Source organism: Scylla paramamosain, chromosome 34 (genome assembly GCF_035594125.1).
Source record: "Scylla paramamosain isolate STU-SP2022 chromosome 34, ASM3559412v1, whole genome shotgun sequence".
Classification (NCBI taxonomy): domain Eukaryota; kingdom Metazoa; phylum Arthropoda; class Malacostraca; order Decapoda; family Portunidae; genus Scylla; species Scylla paramamosain.
Genome location: NC_087184.1, coordinates 2,072,501 through 2,087,500, shown reverse-complemented (window position 1 = coordinate 2,087,500; position 15,000 = coordinate 2,072,501). Strand labels below are relative to the sequence as shown.

Genomic DNA, 15,000 nt, shown 5'->3' with positions numbered 1-15,000 from the left:
TGCGACATGTTCATTGACTTTTGACCATTAGTGTACAGTACTTCATCTAAACCTGTTCCTTGAGGTCTCGTTAGGGCTTGCCACACCGGATACACTCGCCTATACATTACTTAGTATTCTGCTGCTCTTAAACCCATCACCCGCATATCTTTCTTCACTGGACCCGTAAACGTTTTCTTTGGCCCTCCCTCTTCACCCTGCGTGGCTGATCCATCTCTGGCATCCACCTCCTCATATACTCTTCATCTCTTCTTAGTACATAATATACCTGCTTTTATCGTTTTCTTTCCGTCCTTGTCACATCAAATGAAAACATGACCTTTCAGTTCTTCCTAAAAGAAATAATAATGAGTAAACAAGAAATAAATTAATACATCCACATCCTTTCCCGGGCGACAATCACAACACTTCCCCCAACTGCTAGACACTCCACCTGCCTCCACCTGCTACAGCTATAATAAACTGTACTAAATCCACATCCTTAAGCCTTCACTCTCCATACACACACACACACACACACACACACACACACACACACACACACACACACACACACACACACACACACACACACACACACACACACACACACACACACACACACACACACACACACACACACACACACACACACACACACACACACACACACACACACACACACACACACACACACACACACACACACACACACACACACACACACACACACACACACACACACACACACACACACACACACACACACACACACACTCTCTCTCTCTCTCTCTCTCTCTCTCTCTCTCTCTCTCTCTCTCTCTCTCTCTCTCTCTCTCTCTCTCTCTCTCTCTCTCTCTCTCTCTCTCTCTCTCTCTCTCTCTCTCTCTCTCTCTCTCTCTCTCTCTCTCTCTCTCTCTCTCTCTCTCTCTCTCTCTCTCTCTCTCTCTCTCTCTCTCTCTCTCTCTCTCTCTCTCTCTCTCTCTCTCTCTCTCTCTCTCTCTCTCTCTCTCTCTCTCTCTCTCTCTCTCTCTCTCTCTCTCTCTCTCTCTCTCTCTCTCTCTCTCTCTCTCTCTCTCTCTCTCTCTCTCTCTCTCTCTCTCTCTCTCTCTCTCTCTCTCTCTCTCTCTCTCTCTCTCTCTCTCTCTCTCTCTCTCTCTCTCTCTCTCTCTCTCTCTCTCTCTCTCTCTCTCTCTCTCTCTCTCTCTCTCTCTCTCTCTCTCTCTCTCTCTCTCTCTCTCTCTCTCTCTCTCTCTCTCTCTCTCTCTCTCTCTCTCTCTCTCTCTCTCTCTCTCTCTCTCTCTCTCTCTCTCTCTCTCTCTCTCTCTCTCTCTCTCTCTCTCTCTCTCTCTCTCTCTCTCTCTCTCTCTCTCTCTCTCTCTCTCTCTCTCTCTCTCTCTCTCTCTCTCTCTCTCTCTCTCTCTCTCTCTCTCTCTCTCTCTCTCTCTCTCTCTCTCTCTCTCTCTCTCTCTCTCTCTCTCTCTCTCTCTCTCTCTGAGTAAACACACACGCAAAAAGCAAAATACAAACCAATTTCCTTCGATGATGTGGACAGAAGAGGAAGGAAGGGAAGAGAAGAGGAAGAGAGTATGAAGAAGTAGGGAAGCAGAAAATGAAAAGAGGTAGAAGTGGGCCAGTTGAAGAATAGAAGGCGGAAGAGGAGCAAGAGCAGGAGATAAATAGGAAAATGAAGAGAAGCAATAACAGGAGAAAGATAAGAAGAGGAAGATGAAAATGAGCAGAAAATAATACAAAGAGAAGGGGAGGAGTGGAAGAAGGATAAAAAGGGGAAGAAAAGCCAATCGCTGGATAAGAAGAGGAGCAGGAAAAAGAATATCAAGAAAAAGGGAGATAAACAAAACAAACAAAAAAAACACGATGCGGAGAGTTGAAACGAAAGAGGAGGAGGGAAAAAAAAAAGAGAAGCTAAGGCGGTAGCAGGAAAAAAAAAATATAAGAGAAATAAGAACAGAAGGAAAAAGTAACAGAAGACAAGAGGAAGAGGAAAAAAGACCATAAGGAGAGGAAGAGGAGGGGAAGCTTGCAAGAGTTACCCGCTTTTACCAGTGAGAAGTCAAGCTTACCAAACCACTAATTTTGACAGTTTATTACGCTGATAGAGGAAGTGAGTCAGGTGGAGGGAATGTGGAGGAGGAGGAGGAGGAGGAGGAGGAGGAAGAGGAGGAGGAGGAGGAGCAGGCAAGGTAGTAGAAGGTAAGCACTGTACTGCATTGCGGATATTACGTCCTCAGGTGCTCAGGTAAAGGTGAGGGACAGGTGTACTAGTGGTGGCTAATTAGTACCTCCTTTGTTTTCAATTGTGTCTCTCTTACTTGCAGGTCAGTGAAGGGAACGGCTAAGCAAGTTGAAATAGTGACTAGTTTTCTTTTCTTTTCTTTTTTTCCTTTTCCTTTTTTCCTTTTCTTTTTTTTTACTATTGATATGTTTCAATATTTTCGGGTGTTTTTTTGTTGTTTTTATTCTTGTTTTTATTTATGTTTTTTTCTCATTTTTCTTCTCCTTTCTTTCTTCTTCTTTTTCCTTGTCCTAGTCCTTCTCCTCCTCCTCTTCCTCCTCCTCCTCCTCCTCCTCCTGCTCCGTCTCTCCCTTCTTTCCCTCCTCTTCCTCCTCCTCCTTCTCCTCCTCCTCCTTCTACTCCTCCTCTTCTTTCTCCACCTTCTTCTTCTGCTACTCTTCCTACGTCATATCGCCTTCCTTCACGTCAGGACTTTACTTCACATCACAGTCATGCCTCTCCTCCCCCTCCTCTTCCTCTTTCTCCTCTTCCCCCTCCTCCTCCTCCATCCCCGTGTCATGTCTCGCCGGAAGCACTTTATGCAACCGACAATCACACAAAATTGCGTTTATCGTCCGCCTGGTAAAGTATCACCGTTTCCTCCGTTTATCCGACTAATTCGTGCCGCGCGTTCTGGGGAAAAAGAAGACGGACTGAGAAAGAAGGGAACATATAGAAGAAGATGTCGTATCATTCTCACGTCCCGAGGGAAGGACTGTCGGTAAGTAGTGAGTGGAATTACAGCCAGCGATGATAGCAATAGAGCACAGTGGCAGGACGTCTCGCGCGGGGGACGGTTGCTTGTGGTTGTGTTGCGTCTCGTCTCAGTCAAGGCACTGGTCTCAAGGTTATGTTATGTGTGCCTGTCTCTGCTGTTTGTTGTTGTTGTTGTTGGTGGTGGTGGTGGTGGTGGTGGTGATAAATTAATGGTTTTCATCGTGAGAATACTGGCACTTCTCATTTTCATCCTTATCATTCATACTATTATCATCATCATCATCATTTTCACCGCTTGCTTTTTTCTTTTCTTTCCTCTGTTTTTTTTTTTGTTTTCCTTTCGTTGTTTCTTTTCTTTTCTTTCCTTCTTCCTTTCGTTCGTTCGTTCTTTCGCATCATCATCATCACCATCATCATCATCACCACCATCATTATCAGCACCACTATCATCATTATTCTTCTACTTCTTATTCTTTTTGCCAACTATAAATTTACTCCTGTTTCTTTTTTTTTCATATCATTCTTATCGTCATTCTTATTCACATTCGTATTTTCCTTCTTCACACTTTTTTGCGTGCACTTAATTGGCTAACCTTGCTTTTATGTGCGTAACTTTTTTTTTCTTTTTTCTTTCTTTTTCTTTTTCCTAAGTAACTGTGCCTTAATGTTCCTTAATTATACTCGTGTGTGCTCGTTGCTACTTGAGAGAGAGAGAGAGAGAGAGAGAGAGAGAGAGAGAGAGAGAGAGAGAGAGAGAGAGAGAGAGAGAGAGAGAGAGAGAGAGAGAGAGAGAGAGAGAGAGAGAATGTCGCTGATATGTGAAGATGAAAAAAAAGATCAAAATCGATCATCATCATCATCATCATCATCATCATCATCATCATCATTACAGTTTTTCCTCCTTCCCTCATTCTGTTCCCCCTTTTCACCTCCTTCTTTCGTGTTTCCCCTTCCCTATTCTCTTCTTGTTTTATATTTTTCCATTTTATTCTTCTGTCTTTAGTCTTTACTTTCATTGCTCCCTTTTCCCTTTCTTTCCCCTTCTCTCGGTGTTTCTACTCTTTCCAGTTTCCTTTTCTTACCTTCTCCAACCTTTTTTTTTCTTCCATTTCTAATATCAACTTTCCCTTCCTTCCTTCCTTCCTTCCTTCCTTCCTTTTTCTCTTTTCATCTTTCTGCTATCTTTTCTTGCTTCACTCTCCAGAAACGTTTCAAATCTCTCTTTTTCCCCATTATCCTCTCTTTTTTCCCCCTTTTTCTACCCTCTCCTTTTCTATATTTCTCTTTTATTTCTTCCCTCCCATTTTCTTTCATCTTCTTTCCCTTCATTTTTATTTCCCTTCTCTTTGTTTGCTTCTCATCCGTTCCCTTCCTTCCTTCCCGTCCTTTTTCTTCCATTCCTTTATATTTATCTTTCTCTCTTTTCCGTCCTGCTTTTCTTTATCCTTCCATTTCTGAGTTGATTTCTTCGCTTTATCTCTTTCTTCCATCTCCTCTTCTATTTCCCTCCGTTTCCTACCCTTTCCTCCTCTTTCCTTCCCTTGTTGCTTTTCATTCTCTACTTTTTTTATTTTCCACTTCTTTCTTCCTCGTCCTATCCTTTCCTTCCTTCCTAATGCTTGTCTTCCCTTCCTTTGCCTCCCCAACAATACTCGACTGGAACTCCGAGCCTTACGTGATAGAAAATTGATAAATAAAAGGAACCAATTTTCGGCATTTTGAGTGAAAAAATGAGAAAAGTGTTAAAAAAAGAGAGAGAAAAAAGAGAGAGAAGGACACGAGACATCCTATCGCTTACCTATTTCTGCTCCACATTTTTGGTGAAAGGCGCCGCGGATCATCCAGGAAAATCTCTATGAAAACTAATTTTCCAGCGTCAGGGCTGAACAATCGTCAGCAATTTCTCGGCCGTAATAGAAAACGCGCAAATCCCCTCAGTGCGCAGTTCCCGTCAATGAAAAGCGCAGACTATATATGTGATTTTTTTTCTTTCTCTCTCTCTCTTTTTCCCCCTCTATTTTTTTCTGTCTTTCCTCTTTTCTTTCTCTCGCACACTCGTTTTCTTTTTTTTTCTATTTCTCTCTCTCTCTCTCTCTCTCTCTCTCTCTCTCTCTCTCTCTCTCTCTCTCTCTCTCTCTCTCTCTCTCTCTCTCTCTCTCTCTCTCTCTCGTTCTCTTTTTTTCTGTCTATTCCTTTTTTTCCTCTCGCACACTCGTTTTCCTTTTTTTGTTTCTTCTTTTTCTCTCTCTCTCTCTCTCTTGTACACTCGTTCTCTTTTTTTCTGTTTCTTTTTTTCTCTCTCTCTCTCTCTCTCTCTCTCTCTCTCTCTCTCTCTCTCTCTCTCTCTCTCTCTCTCTCTCTCTCTCTCATACTCGTTCTCTTTGTCTCCTTTTTTTTTCTCTCTCTCTCTTGCATACCCATTGTCTTTTCTCCGTCTCTTCTCTTCTCTTCTCTTCTCTCTCTCTCTCTCTCTCTCTCTCTCTCTCTCTCTCTCTCTCTCTCTCTCTCTCTCTCTCTCTCTCTCTCTCTCTCTCTTCCACACTCGTTCAGTTTTTTGTCTGCCTCGTTCTCTTCTATTTACTTCAACCTTATTCTCCCTTGTACGGTTTTTTTTTATCAATTATTTATTTTTTGATCGCGTCCTATTCAATCTTTTTTTTACTACGTCTGTGTTTGGCTTGAGAGAGAGAGAGAGAGAGAGAGAGAGAGAGAGAGAGAGAGAGAGAGAGAGAGAGAGAGAGAGAGAGAAACAGACAGACGGGACAGGTAAGAGATCTCCGCCATCAAAAACACATCTGACAGAGCAAACACCTCGTAACACAACTAAAAAAAAAAAAAGAAAAAAGAAACAAAAAAAAAGAAAAATACATCTGATTACAAAGCCCACACATAAAAATACGACAGAAAAAGAATAACCAAAACCCACTTAACCCATCACTCCATCTCTCTCTCTTCACACTTACTCATTCCCTTTCATAATCACTCTTCTTTCGTATCCGCTACACACACCGGCTTACTCCACTCTCTAATGCAGCCTCTACCCACCCTACACCTCCCCACGCCTCCCCACGCTTCCCCACGCCTCTACTAGCACCGCCCTGATTAAAACAAACCCACAAAGCAGGATCAGTCTGGCTTAGTATGGAAGGGAGGCAGACGCAGGGCAGCGACACTCACGGGAAGGCCTTCGTAAGATTTCCTCGTTTGCTTCTACACACGTCGTCTCTGTTAATGCTGCTGCTGCTGTTGTTGTTGTTGTTGTTGGTGGTGGTGGTAGTAGTGGTGGTGGTGATGGAAAGGTAGTAGTAGTAGTAGTAGTAGTAGTAGTAGTAGTAGTAGTAGTAGTAGTAGTAGTAGTAGTAGTAGTAGCTGTAGTTGTAATAGTAGTAGTAGCAGAAGGAAGAGGAGGAGAAGAGAGGGAAGACATAAGTTATTGTAGTATTTCTTGTAATATTTACTGTAATTATTGTAGTAGTAGTAGTAGTAGTAGTAGTAGTAGTAGTAGTAGTAGTAGTAGTAGTAGTAGTAGTAGTAGAGGTAATAGTAACATACAAAGTCATATCAGTAAGCCCGACACGAATAGTTATAACAACAACAACAACAACAACAACAACAACAACAACAATAATAATAATAACAAGGTAACAGAGCCTCAGATGACCACGGGAGGCACAGGATATGGGAAAGAAAAGGGAAGGATAAGTTACAAAGTAGAGAGGGAAAGGGGAAGAGAGGGAGGGGGAGGGATAAGTTTACTATGGAGGAAAAAGGAGCAGAGGGAAAGAAAATTTTAGCAGAGAGAGAGAGAGAAAGAGAGGATGGAGGGAAATAGAAGGAGAAAAGTTAAAGAAGGGAGAAGTTTTAGCATGGAGAGAATGGAGTAAAAGGAGAGAGGAGGTGGAGGAGACTGGTGGAGGTTAAAGGAGAGAGAGAGAGAGAGAGAGAGAGAGAGAGAGAGAGAGAGAGAGAGAGAGAGAGAGAGAGAGAGAGAAAGGGGACGCTGTGAGGGAAAAGGGAGGAGGGAGGAAAGCCCCAGCCAGCCCCAGGGGAAGGGAAACCTGCCACAGACCACCGATCACGGAAATAACCTGATCAAAATAAAGCACAAAATCTCCTCTGAAATGCAGATCACGGGAGGGAGGGAGGGAGGGAGGGAGGGAGGGAGGGAGGGAGGGAAGGGGGAGGAGAGGGGGAGGGAGGGAGGGACTGATGACGCCGCTGCCGCTATCGGGGAAAGACTGATCTTCTTTTGTTTTTCCCATTTTTTTCCCTCAATCCCTTCTCCGCAGTATTAAAACCTCCAATGCGATGCTCTTTTTTTATCCTCTGGGACACCGAGAGTAATTTTTTCCCCACTTCAGATTTTATTTCGGGAAGGCTGAGCCGTGAGGGAAAAAATGAGGAATTTAAAGGAAAAGGTAGAGCAGGGAGGCGAGGGAGGGGGAGCGGGCTGGCGGGGAGGAGGAGGAGGAGGGGAGGGCTTAGCGGCGCGCGTGACGGAAAGTGGTACGCGGCAACTTTGGCGGAGGGTTGGGCGCCTCCGTACTTGAGAGAAAATGGGATGAGCCTCAGCTTTGCTCACTGGGTTGCTAAATTGCAATCGACACCGACCTGCGCCGAGGGGAGCGCGAGGGAGCTGGAGGGGGAGGGGAGTGAGATTAGAGGGGATTTATTTTGGGTTTGAAGGGGGATTGTGGCTACCCTCTGAGGGGATTTGGGGGAAGGCATAGATACTCCCCTTGTCCCTGGCGCACAGACAGCAGGTGCGGCAGGCGGCAAGTCCCTCTTCGAGCCACACTTGGGCGGCACTGTGGCGGAAATTTAGTGTAACCTCAAAGTGTTCCTGCGGCGTTGCACGTGTGGCGGCGTGCTGGCGTGGCGGTACGTCGGGGAGGCGGTGGTGTGTGTGGCGATGTTCCAGGGCTCATGAGCCTCTCTCTGTTGTTTCCGCCGCCGTCTGCTCCTTGTTTTCTTCCGATATCCTCTCTCTCTCTCTCTCTCTCTCTCTCTCTCTCTCTCTCTCTCTCTCTCTCTCTCTCTCTCTCTCTCTCTCTTACCATGCACGGCGGGAAGGTTGTGGTGCCTCGCTTGCACCGGCGTGGCGGGGGCGTAGGGCGTGTGGCGCCGCTCCTCCTCCGCTAGCGTGACTGTGTTCCCGCCTCGCCTCCACCTGTCCCGCCCCAGCTAAGATCCTCTCGTGTCTCCTCCCCCAGGCGGTTCGGGACCAAGTGCTCGGGGTGTCTGCAGGGCATCTCGCCGCAGGACCTGGTGAGGAAGGCTCGTGACCGCGTCTTCCACCTCAAGTGCTTCACCTGCTGCGTCTGCCGAAAGCAGCTTTCCACCGGCGAGGAACTCTACGTCCTCGACGAGAACAAATTCATCTGCAAACAAGACTACATGGGCGGGAAGGCCATGACGGGTGAGTGTTGCCAGCTTCCCCCACCAGGTGACGCCCTCTCCCCTTGATGGAGGCGCACATACACTAAAAACTGGCGAAGAAGCTTAGGGCGCCTGGCCAGGAGAATACTGTACAGACAAGGGATAGTGGGGTAGCACGGAGACGCGCACCACAGCCTTGCAGAATGTGGCAGCCCCGGCGGGACACCAAAGGCACGACTTCCCGCGGGAGGGAGAGGAGAAACGGCCCTCACCTTACTGTGCCGTCAGAGACTAGCGTTTATTTAGATGAGATTTCGATACCGAGTGAAGGAGGAGGAAGATGAGGAGGTGGATGAGGAGGAGGAGGAGGAGGTATCTTGAGGCTGGCGAAGGAGCTGGAAGCGGTAAGCGGTTTTTACAATCCTTTACTCTCTTCCCTGTTTCTTTCCCTTCCCTTCCCCCCAACCCCCGCCCCTCCATCAGGCCGCCCATCAGAAGGCAGGCCGCCATCGCTCATCCTGATGCCTTTCCCCATCCTTCCCCGACCTACTGGAGCCCCGCCCGCGTCTGCGAGAAGGCGATTCATACGTACCCGTCAGGAAGAAGAACTGGAGGGAAGAGAAGGGTGATGACCTCGCGTGCGTGACTGACTGCGTGTGTGTGCGTGTGTGTGTACGTGTGTCTTATTTCAAGTATACATGTGTGTGTGTGTGTGTGTGTGTGTGTGTGTGTGTGTGTGTGTGTGTGTGTGTGTGTGTGTGTGTGTGTGTGTGTGTGTGTAGTTTTTGTTACAGGTGTACATGATTGGGTATGTGTATTATTTCAGATATACATGACGAGACTGTGTGTGTGTGTGTGTGTGTGTGTGTGTGTGTGTGTGTGTGTGTGTGTGTGTGTGTGTGTGTGTGTGTGTGTGTGTGTGTGTGTGTGTGCGCGCAAACCCTCAGACTGTTCCAACACATGATGTTTTCTTTGTTCGTAAATCACTGAAATCAAGGACGGCAGCTTACTTTCACACCAAGGCGTGCTTCTTGAAGTTCGCCTTCAAATGTTACGATGACTCGGAATAAGAAAAAGAAAAATGGAAATAAAAGGTCTCCCATAACAACATCCGTAACATGACTTCATTTCAGCGACACCAGTTGGATAAGAATTAAATATATAGAAACGTTACTTTTTTTTTTTTTTTCTCACGCCTTGCAGAAGTGACCTCGAAAACCGTTATGTATAGCGGACTGATGGAAATGAAACACTATATTGACGGGCGAAAGAATCTGAGAGAGAAATTAACTCATTAACAAAAAAAGAACGGAAAATATTATTGTTGGTTTCTTTTCTACTTGTGACGGAGGCCGAGCAACGACAATAATGAGGGCAAAAGACCGCTAAACTGCCGCGCTTAATAAACAATGCAATAAAAAAAATGAATAAAAGGGGGGAGCTAAGATGCCTAAATCAATCTTCAAATTATCTTGCTTTGTTATAAACGCCTAAATTCAGTTCATAAATTTCTCTGTTTTTTAAATGAGTAAACCAGAATATCAATTTTGTCCTGCCTTTAAGTGAGTGAATCAGCTTCTTATCAAATAACAAAGTTCGATACTGAAATAATGTACTTCTGATTTGAAATGCCTAAGTCACATGCAAAATTTACGGTCTTTGGTACAAAATACATAGCTGAGCTCCTAAAAATTACGGTCTTCGATGCAAAAACGGCAAAATCAGGTCATCAAATTACTGCTCCTCTCGTTCATCGCTAACAACTCACACCAGGCGTTACCATCACCACAAGCAGACACTCAGTAAATTTTTGGATAATTCTTTTCTTTTTTTTACTTTACTTTCTTGGGATTGGTACCTTCAGTGGACCTCTTTTTTTTACATAACCTTCTGTTGCCCTAAGCCAGAGCACATCTTACATAAAAAGAGCAAATAAACAAGAACATCCCCCAAACATTGGCCTCCAGAGCTCGGCCTTGTGGGTATGTTAACTATAAGGTACATTTCACCGGTTTTTATGCATTCAATTTTCTTTCCTTACAAATTAAACTACTCTACGTCATAATGTCCCCATTGTTGTGGCGCCTTGAATCGGTCAGTCAGTCAGTCATTTCAGTTCTAATTTCTTAACGACGCACGCATCGTCACTCTTGCTGGCGATAGAAATGAAAAACTCACACACACAAAAAAAAAAATATTTATTAGTGAGAAAAATCAAAGGACGAATAAACATTACGAAGTACTTCCGGTTTCGGTAAGACGTGAAGAATCAAATGCAAATAAATAAATGCCCAAAAGGACTAATTAATGAGTAACACCAGTAAGGAAAAATAACAACGGCATTATTACTTTTCCTACTGTACTAACCCGTCGTAGTTCACTGACTGACTTCTGGCCTGGAGGAGAGATTCACTGCAGGAGGAGGAGGAGGAGGAGGAGGAGGAGGAGGAGGAGGAGGAGGAGGAGGAGGAGGAGGAGGAGGAGGAGGAGGAGGAACAGGAGGAGGAGGAAGAGAAAGACGATGAGGACGAAGAAGAAGAAAAGAAAAGAAGATGAAGGAGGAACAGGAGGAGGAAAAGAAGGAGAAAGAAGGAGAAAAAAAAGAAGAAAAAGAAGAACAAGAACAAACCCAACACATTAGCCCCTCACTCACATCTTCCCATTTTCAAGAGGAAGAGGAAGAGAAGACCCACCCACCCACACCATCACCACTCTCCTCCCACCACTCACCACACACTCCCATAACCGCATCAAGCCCTCCCTCTCACGCCCTCCCACCTCCACACCATAACCGCCCCACGATGCCCTCCCCATGCCCGCCGCGACACTTCACTACTGTAGAAACAAATGATTCTGTCACTAGTTTTACCGCTTGGCCTCCTCCTCCTCCTCCTCCTCCTCCTCCTCCTCCTCCTCCTCCTCCTCTTCGGCGACGGAGAAGATTAATCAGAGCGAGCCCAGAGTTGTTTCTAGTCTTTTATAGAAGGAGAAAGATGAAGAAAAAAAAGGTAGAAGTAGCGAAATCTCCTGTCGGAATATAAATGAGAGAGAGAGAGAGAGAGAGAGAGAGAGAGAGAGAGAGAGAGAGAGAGAGAGAGAGAGAGAGAGAGAGAGAGAGAGAGAGAGAGAGAGAGAGAGAGAGAGAGAGGGGGAGAGTTGCGGGAATATATGGAAGATAGCTTTATTTTTCGTAGGCTTTCATTCTTGTATGTTTGTGTGTGTGTGTGTGTGTGTGTGTGTGTGTGTGTGTGTGTGTGTGTGTGTGTGTGTGTGTGTGTGTGTGTGTGTGTGTGTGTGTGTGTGTGTGTGTGTGTGTGTGTGTGTGTGTGTGTGTGTGTGTGTGTATGTGTAAATCAAGTACTCATTCAAACAGGCAATATGTTCATTTCACACACACACACACACACACACACACACACACACACACACACACACACACACACACACACAAACAGACATACACATATAGACAAACACGGACGGACACACACACACACACACACACACACACACACACACACACACACACACACACACACACACACACACACACACACACACACACACACACACCTTGTTAAGCGGATCACTCAGGTGTGAACACAAACCTGGAGTGATATTCTTATTTTTTACCTTTGTGTGCTCTCTCTCTCTCTCTCTCTCTCTCTCTCTCTCTCTCTCTCTCTCTCTCTCTCTCTCTCTCTCTCTCTCTCTCTCTCTCTCTCTCTAAGACCAGTTGACATGGTGATGAAAACAATTTCTCACTCACTTCCTTTCACTTCACTTCACTCTTCTTCATTTACCTTAATTTTCCTCACTTTCTTTCACTTTTCTTCATATTATTTTGTTTTCCTTCAGTTTCCTTAAATTTCATTACTTCCATCATATCCCTACGTTTCCCTTTTTTTCTTTCCCTCTCATTTTTCTTAATTTCTTTCACTTCACGTCCTTTACTTTACCTTTCCTACACCCTCACGTTCTCTCATCGATTCCTTCTTTTTCATCTACCTCCATTTCCTTCATTCTTACGTCTTTCCCTTCACTCATTTCGCTTTTCTCTCTTCTCTTTCCTTCCCAAGCGCTTCCTTCATTCTTACATCTTTCTCTTCACTCATTTCGCTCTTCTCTCTTCTCTTTCCTTCCCAAGCGCTTCCGTGGATCAGCGAACGTTGGTTGCCTACAAGTTAGCGGGTCTCGGTTTGAATGTGTAGCGGGGGAAGTTGGTGTCTCCCAGCTGTTCATCCTGCCTTCAGTCTGGTCGATAAATGAGTGTCTTGAAAGTCCCTGAGGTCAGTAGCCTTGTGTCCCGGGGGAGGGCGCCATGCTGTATAGGTTGATGAGACGAGTAGTGAAGATCAACGTAGCTTATCCCATCAACTTTGTCTTTTCTTCACTGACTTCCCTCTCCTTATCTTCCTATTTATTTATTTGTTATTTTTTTCAGTTTTCTCTTCATTTATCACCATCACGAGCTTCTCTTAATCCCTCCATCCGTCTTTTTTTTTTTTTTTATATGTTTATTTATCTTTCATGCTTCCCGTTTTCCTCGTTTGTCTCATCTTTTCCTTCCGTATTGTCTTGTTCATTCTTCCTTTTCCCTTCATCTTCGCATTCTTCTCGCCGTTCCTTCCTCCTTTTTTTTTTCATTTCTACTTCTTTCCCTCCCCTCCCCTCATAGTCCACTCTTAACTCTCTCTCTCTTCTCATCCTCCCTTCATTCCAAATTTTCGTTCCTTTCATCCCATTCTTTTATTCATTTTTATCTTCTCTATTTCCTAACCAACTCACTTTCTCTGTCTTTCATTCCCCTTCCCTTCCATCTGTCATTCCTGCCTCCCTCTCAGCCCCATCCTTCCCCTCCCTGGCCTCTCCCTGCCTCTAGTGACGGCGAGGGAACGCAGCATCACTAAACACGAAAATCGACCTTAATATAACGCCAGTGTGACAGAAGACCTCGCATCCTCCGGCACTTACTGCTCAGTGTCTCAAGTAGATGCCGCCGGCCCATTACAAGTGACGGAGGAGGAATGTGGCTAAATGAGACGGCAGAGAGAGAGAGAGAGAGAGAGAGAGAGAGAGAGAGAGAGAGAGAGAGAGAGAGAGAGAGAGAGAGAGAGAGAGAGAGTGCAGACAAACAGACGTATTGACACAAAAATACAGACTTTATATACACACACACACACACACACACACACACACACACACACACACACACACACACACACACACACACACACACACACACACAGAAAGAGACAGACGCCAAAGAAACACACTTTAAAACTACACAACTTATTATCAAGCTCAAACCAATGTGACACGTGAATATAAACCAACCTCCTCCTCCTCCTCCTCCTCCTCCTCCTCCTCCTCCTCCTCCTCCTCCTCCAGTCAGTTAATTAAGAAAAAAAAAAAACTTTAACCAAAATCTTTCTTCGTCACTATAGAGAAACCTTACTTACCTCATCTCCTTCCTTCCCTCTCTTCCTCCCCTCCTCTTCCCATCTTTCGCCCCTTCAAATTAATGGTACGGGGAGGAAGATGTTGTAGCGGGAGGGGAAGGCTTGTGGGGGCTTGTAGGGGGCGACGTGCCACCCCAACTTTCAGCAGCTATAAATTTTCACCCCCCCAACCCTTTCCCGTCTTTCCTCCTCATGTCTAATTGTCTCAAGCCGATTTTTTTCTTTTGTTTTTTTCTGTTTATTTTAATCCAAGTTCATTAGGCTAGAGAGAGAGAGAGAGAGAGAGAGAGAGAGAGAGAGAGAGAGAGAGAGAGAGAGAGAGAGAGAGAGAGAGAGAGAGAGAGAGAGAGAGAAAGAGAGAGAGAGAGCTCGTATTTTGAAGCACCTTTCTGTCACAACCTCACTACTACTTTCAAAGGCTCTAGTTGCAGCTACACGGGTTTTTAAGGATGTTTTTACAGTGTGAGTGACCGACTGACAAGATTTCTAAGTTACTGAAATGAGAAACACTCTTGGGAACACGGCTAATCATCTCTATGGCCTTAGAAAATAGTCATGGAGAGAGAGAAAAGAGAGAGAGAGACAGACAGACACCAAAACCTACATTAGGAACCACGTTTGGAAAAATAACCACGAAGACGCCTCAAGTTAGATAGATACAAAGATAGACAATGCCAATATATTTTTCTAGGCTTCATTTACAAAGCAAACCAGCGTCTCCTACTGCTAAACTTGTCACGAAAGAAGGAGGAGGAGGAGGAGGGAGAGAGGTACAATAAAGGGAGATGAGTGGAAGAGCAAAGGAAGATGAAGGAAAATAATGGAAGATAGGAAGCTTAAAGAGGAGAAAAAGATACATGTGATGAGTGCAGGAGGGAGATAAAGAGTAATACTTGAAGAGAAAGAGTGAGGGAGGGATAAGAAAGACGTGATGGGAGGAGAAAGAAAGGAAAGGAAAGAGTAAAGAGGAGGAAAAGTTAAAATGAGAATGACCGCGAGCGACAAAGTAAAAAAAAAAATAGGGAAAATGACACAGAAAGGGGAAAATAATAAAGAGGAGAGAAAGGAAGGAAAATAGGAAAGATGAAGCAAAAAGACGATGAAGACGAGAGAGAGAGAGAGAGAGAGAGAGAGAGAGAGAGAGAGAGAGAGAGAGAGAGAGAAAGA

At 44.9% G+C, this 15,000-nt stretch overlaps 1 protein-coding gene across 4 annotated transcripts in view; it reads left to right on the top strand.

The window, feature by feature from the left end:
- Positions 1-15,000, top strand: part of LOC135090030 (LIM/homeobox protein Lhx1-like) — a 137,643-nt gene that overhangs the window by 96,857 nt on the left and 25,786 nt on the right. For all 4 annotated transcript variants that reach the window (XM_063986262.1, XM_063986260.1, XM_063986263.1 and 1 more), the window contains exon 3: positions 8,206-8,411. In XM_063986262.1, the coding sequence (XP_063842332.1) occupies positions 8,390-8,411 (22 nt within the window). In that variant the 5' untranslated portion in view covers positions 8,206-8,389. The remainder of the gene's footprint in view (positions 1-8,205; positions 8,412-15,000) is intronic.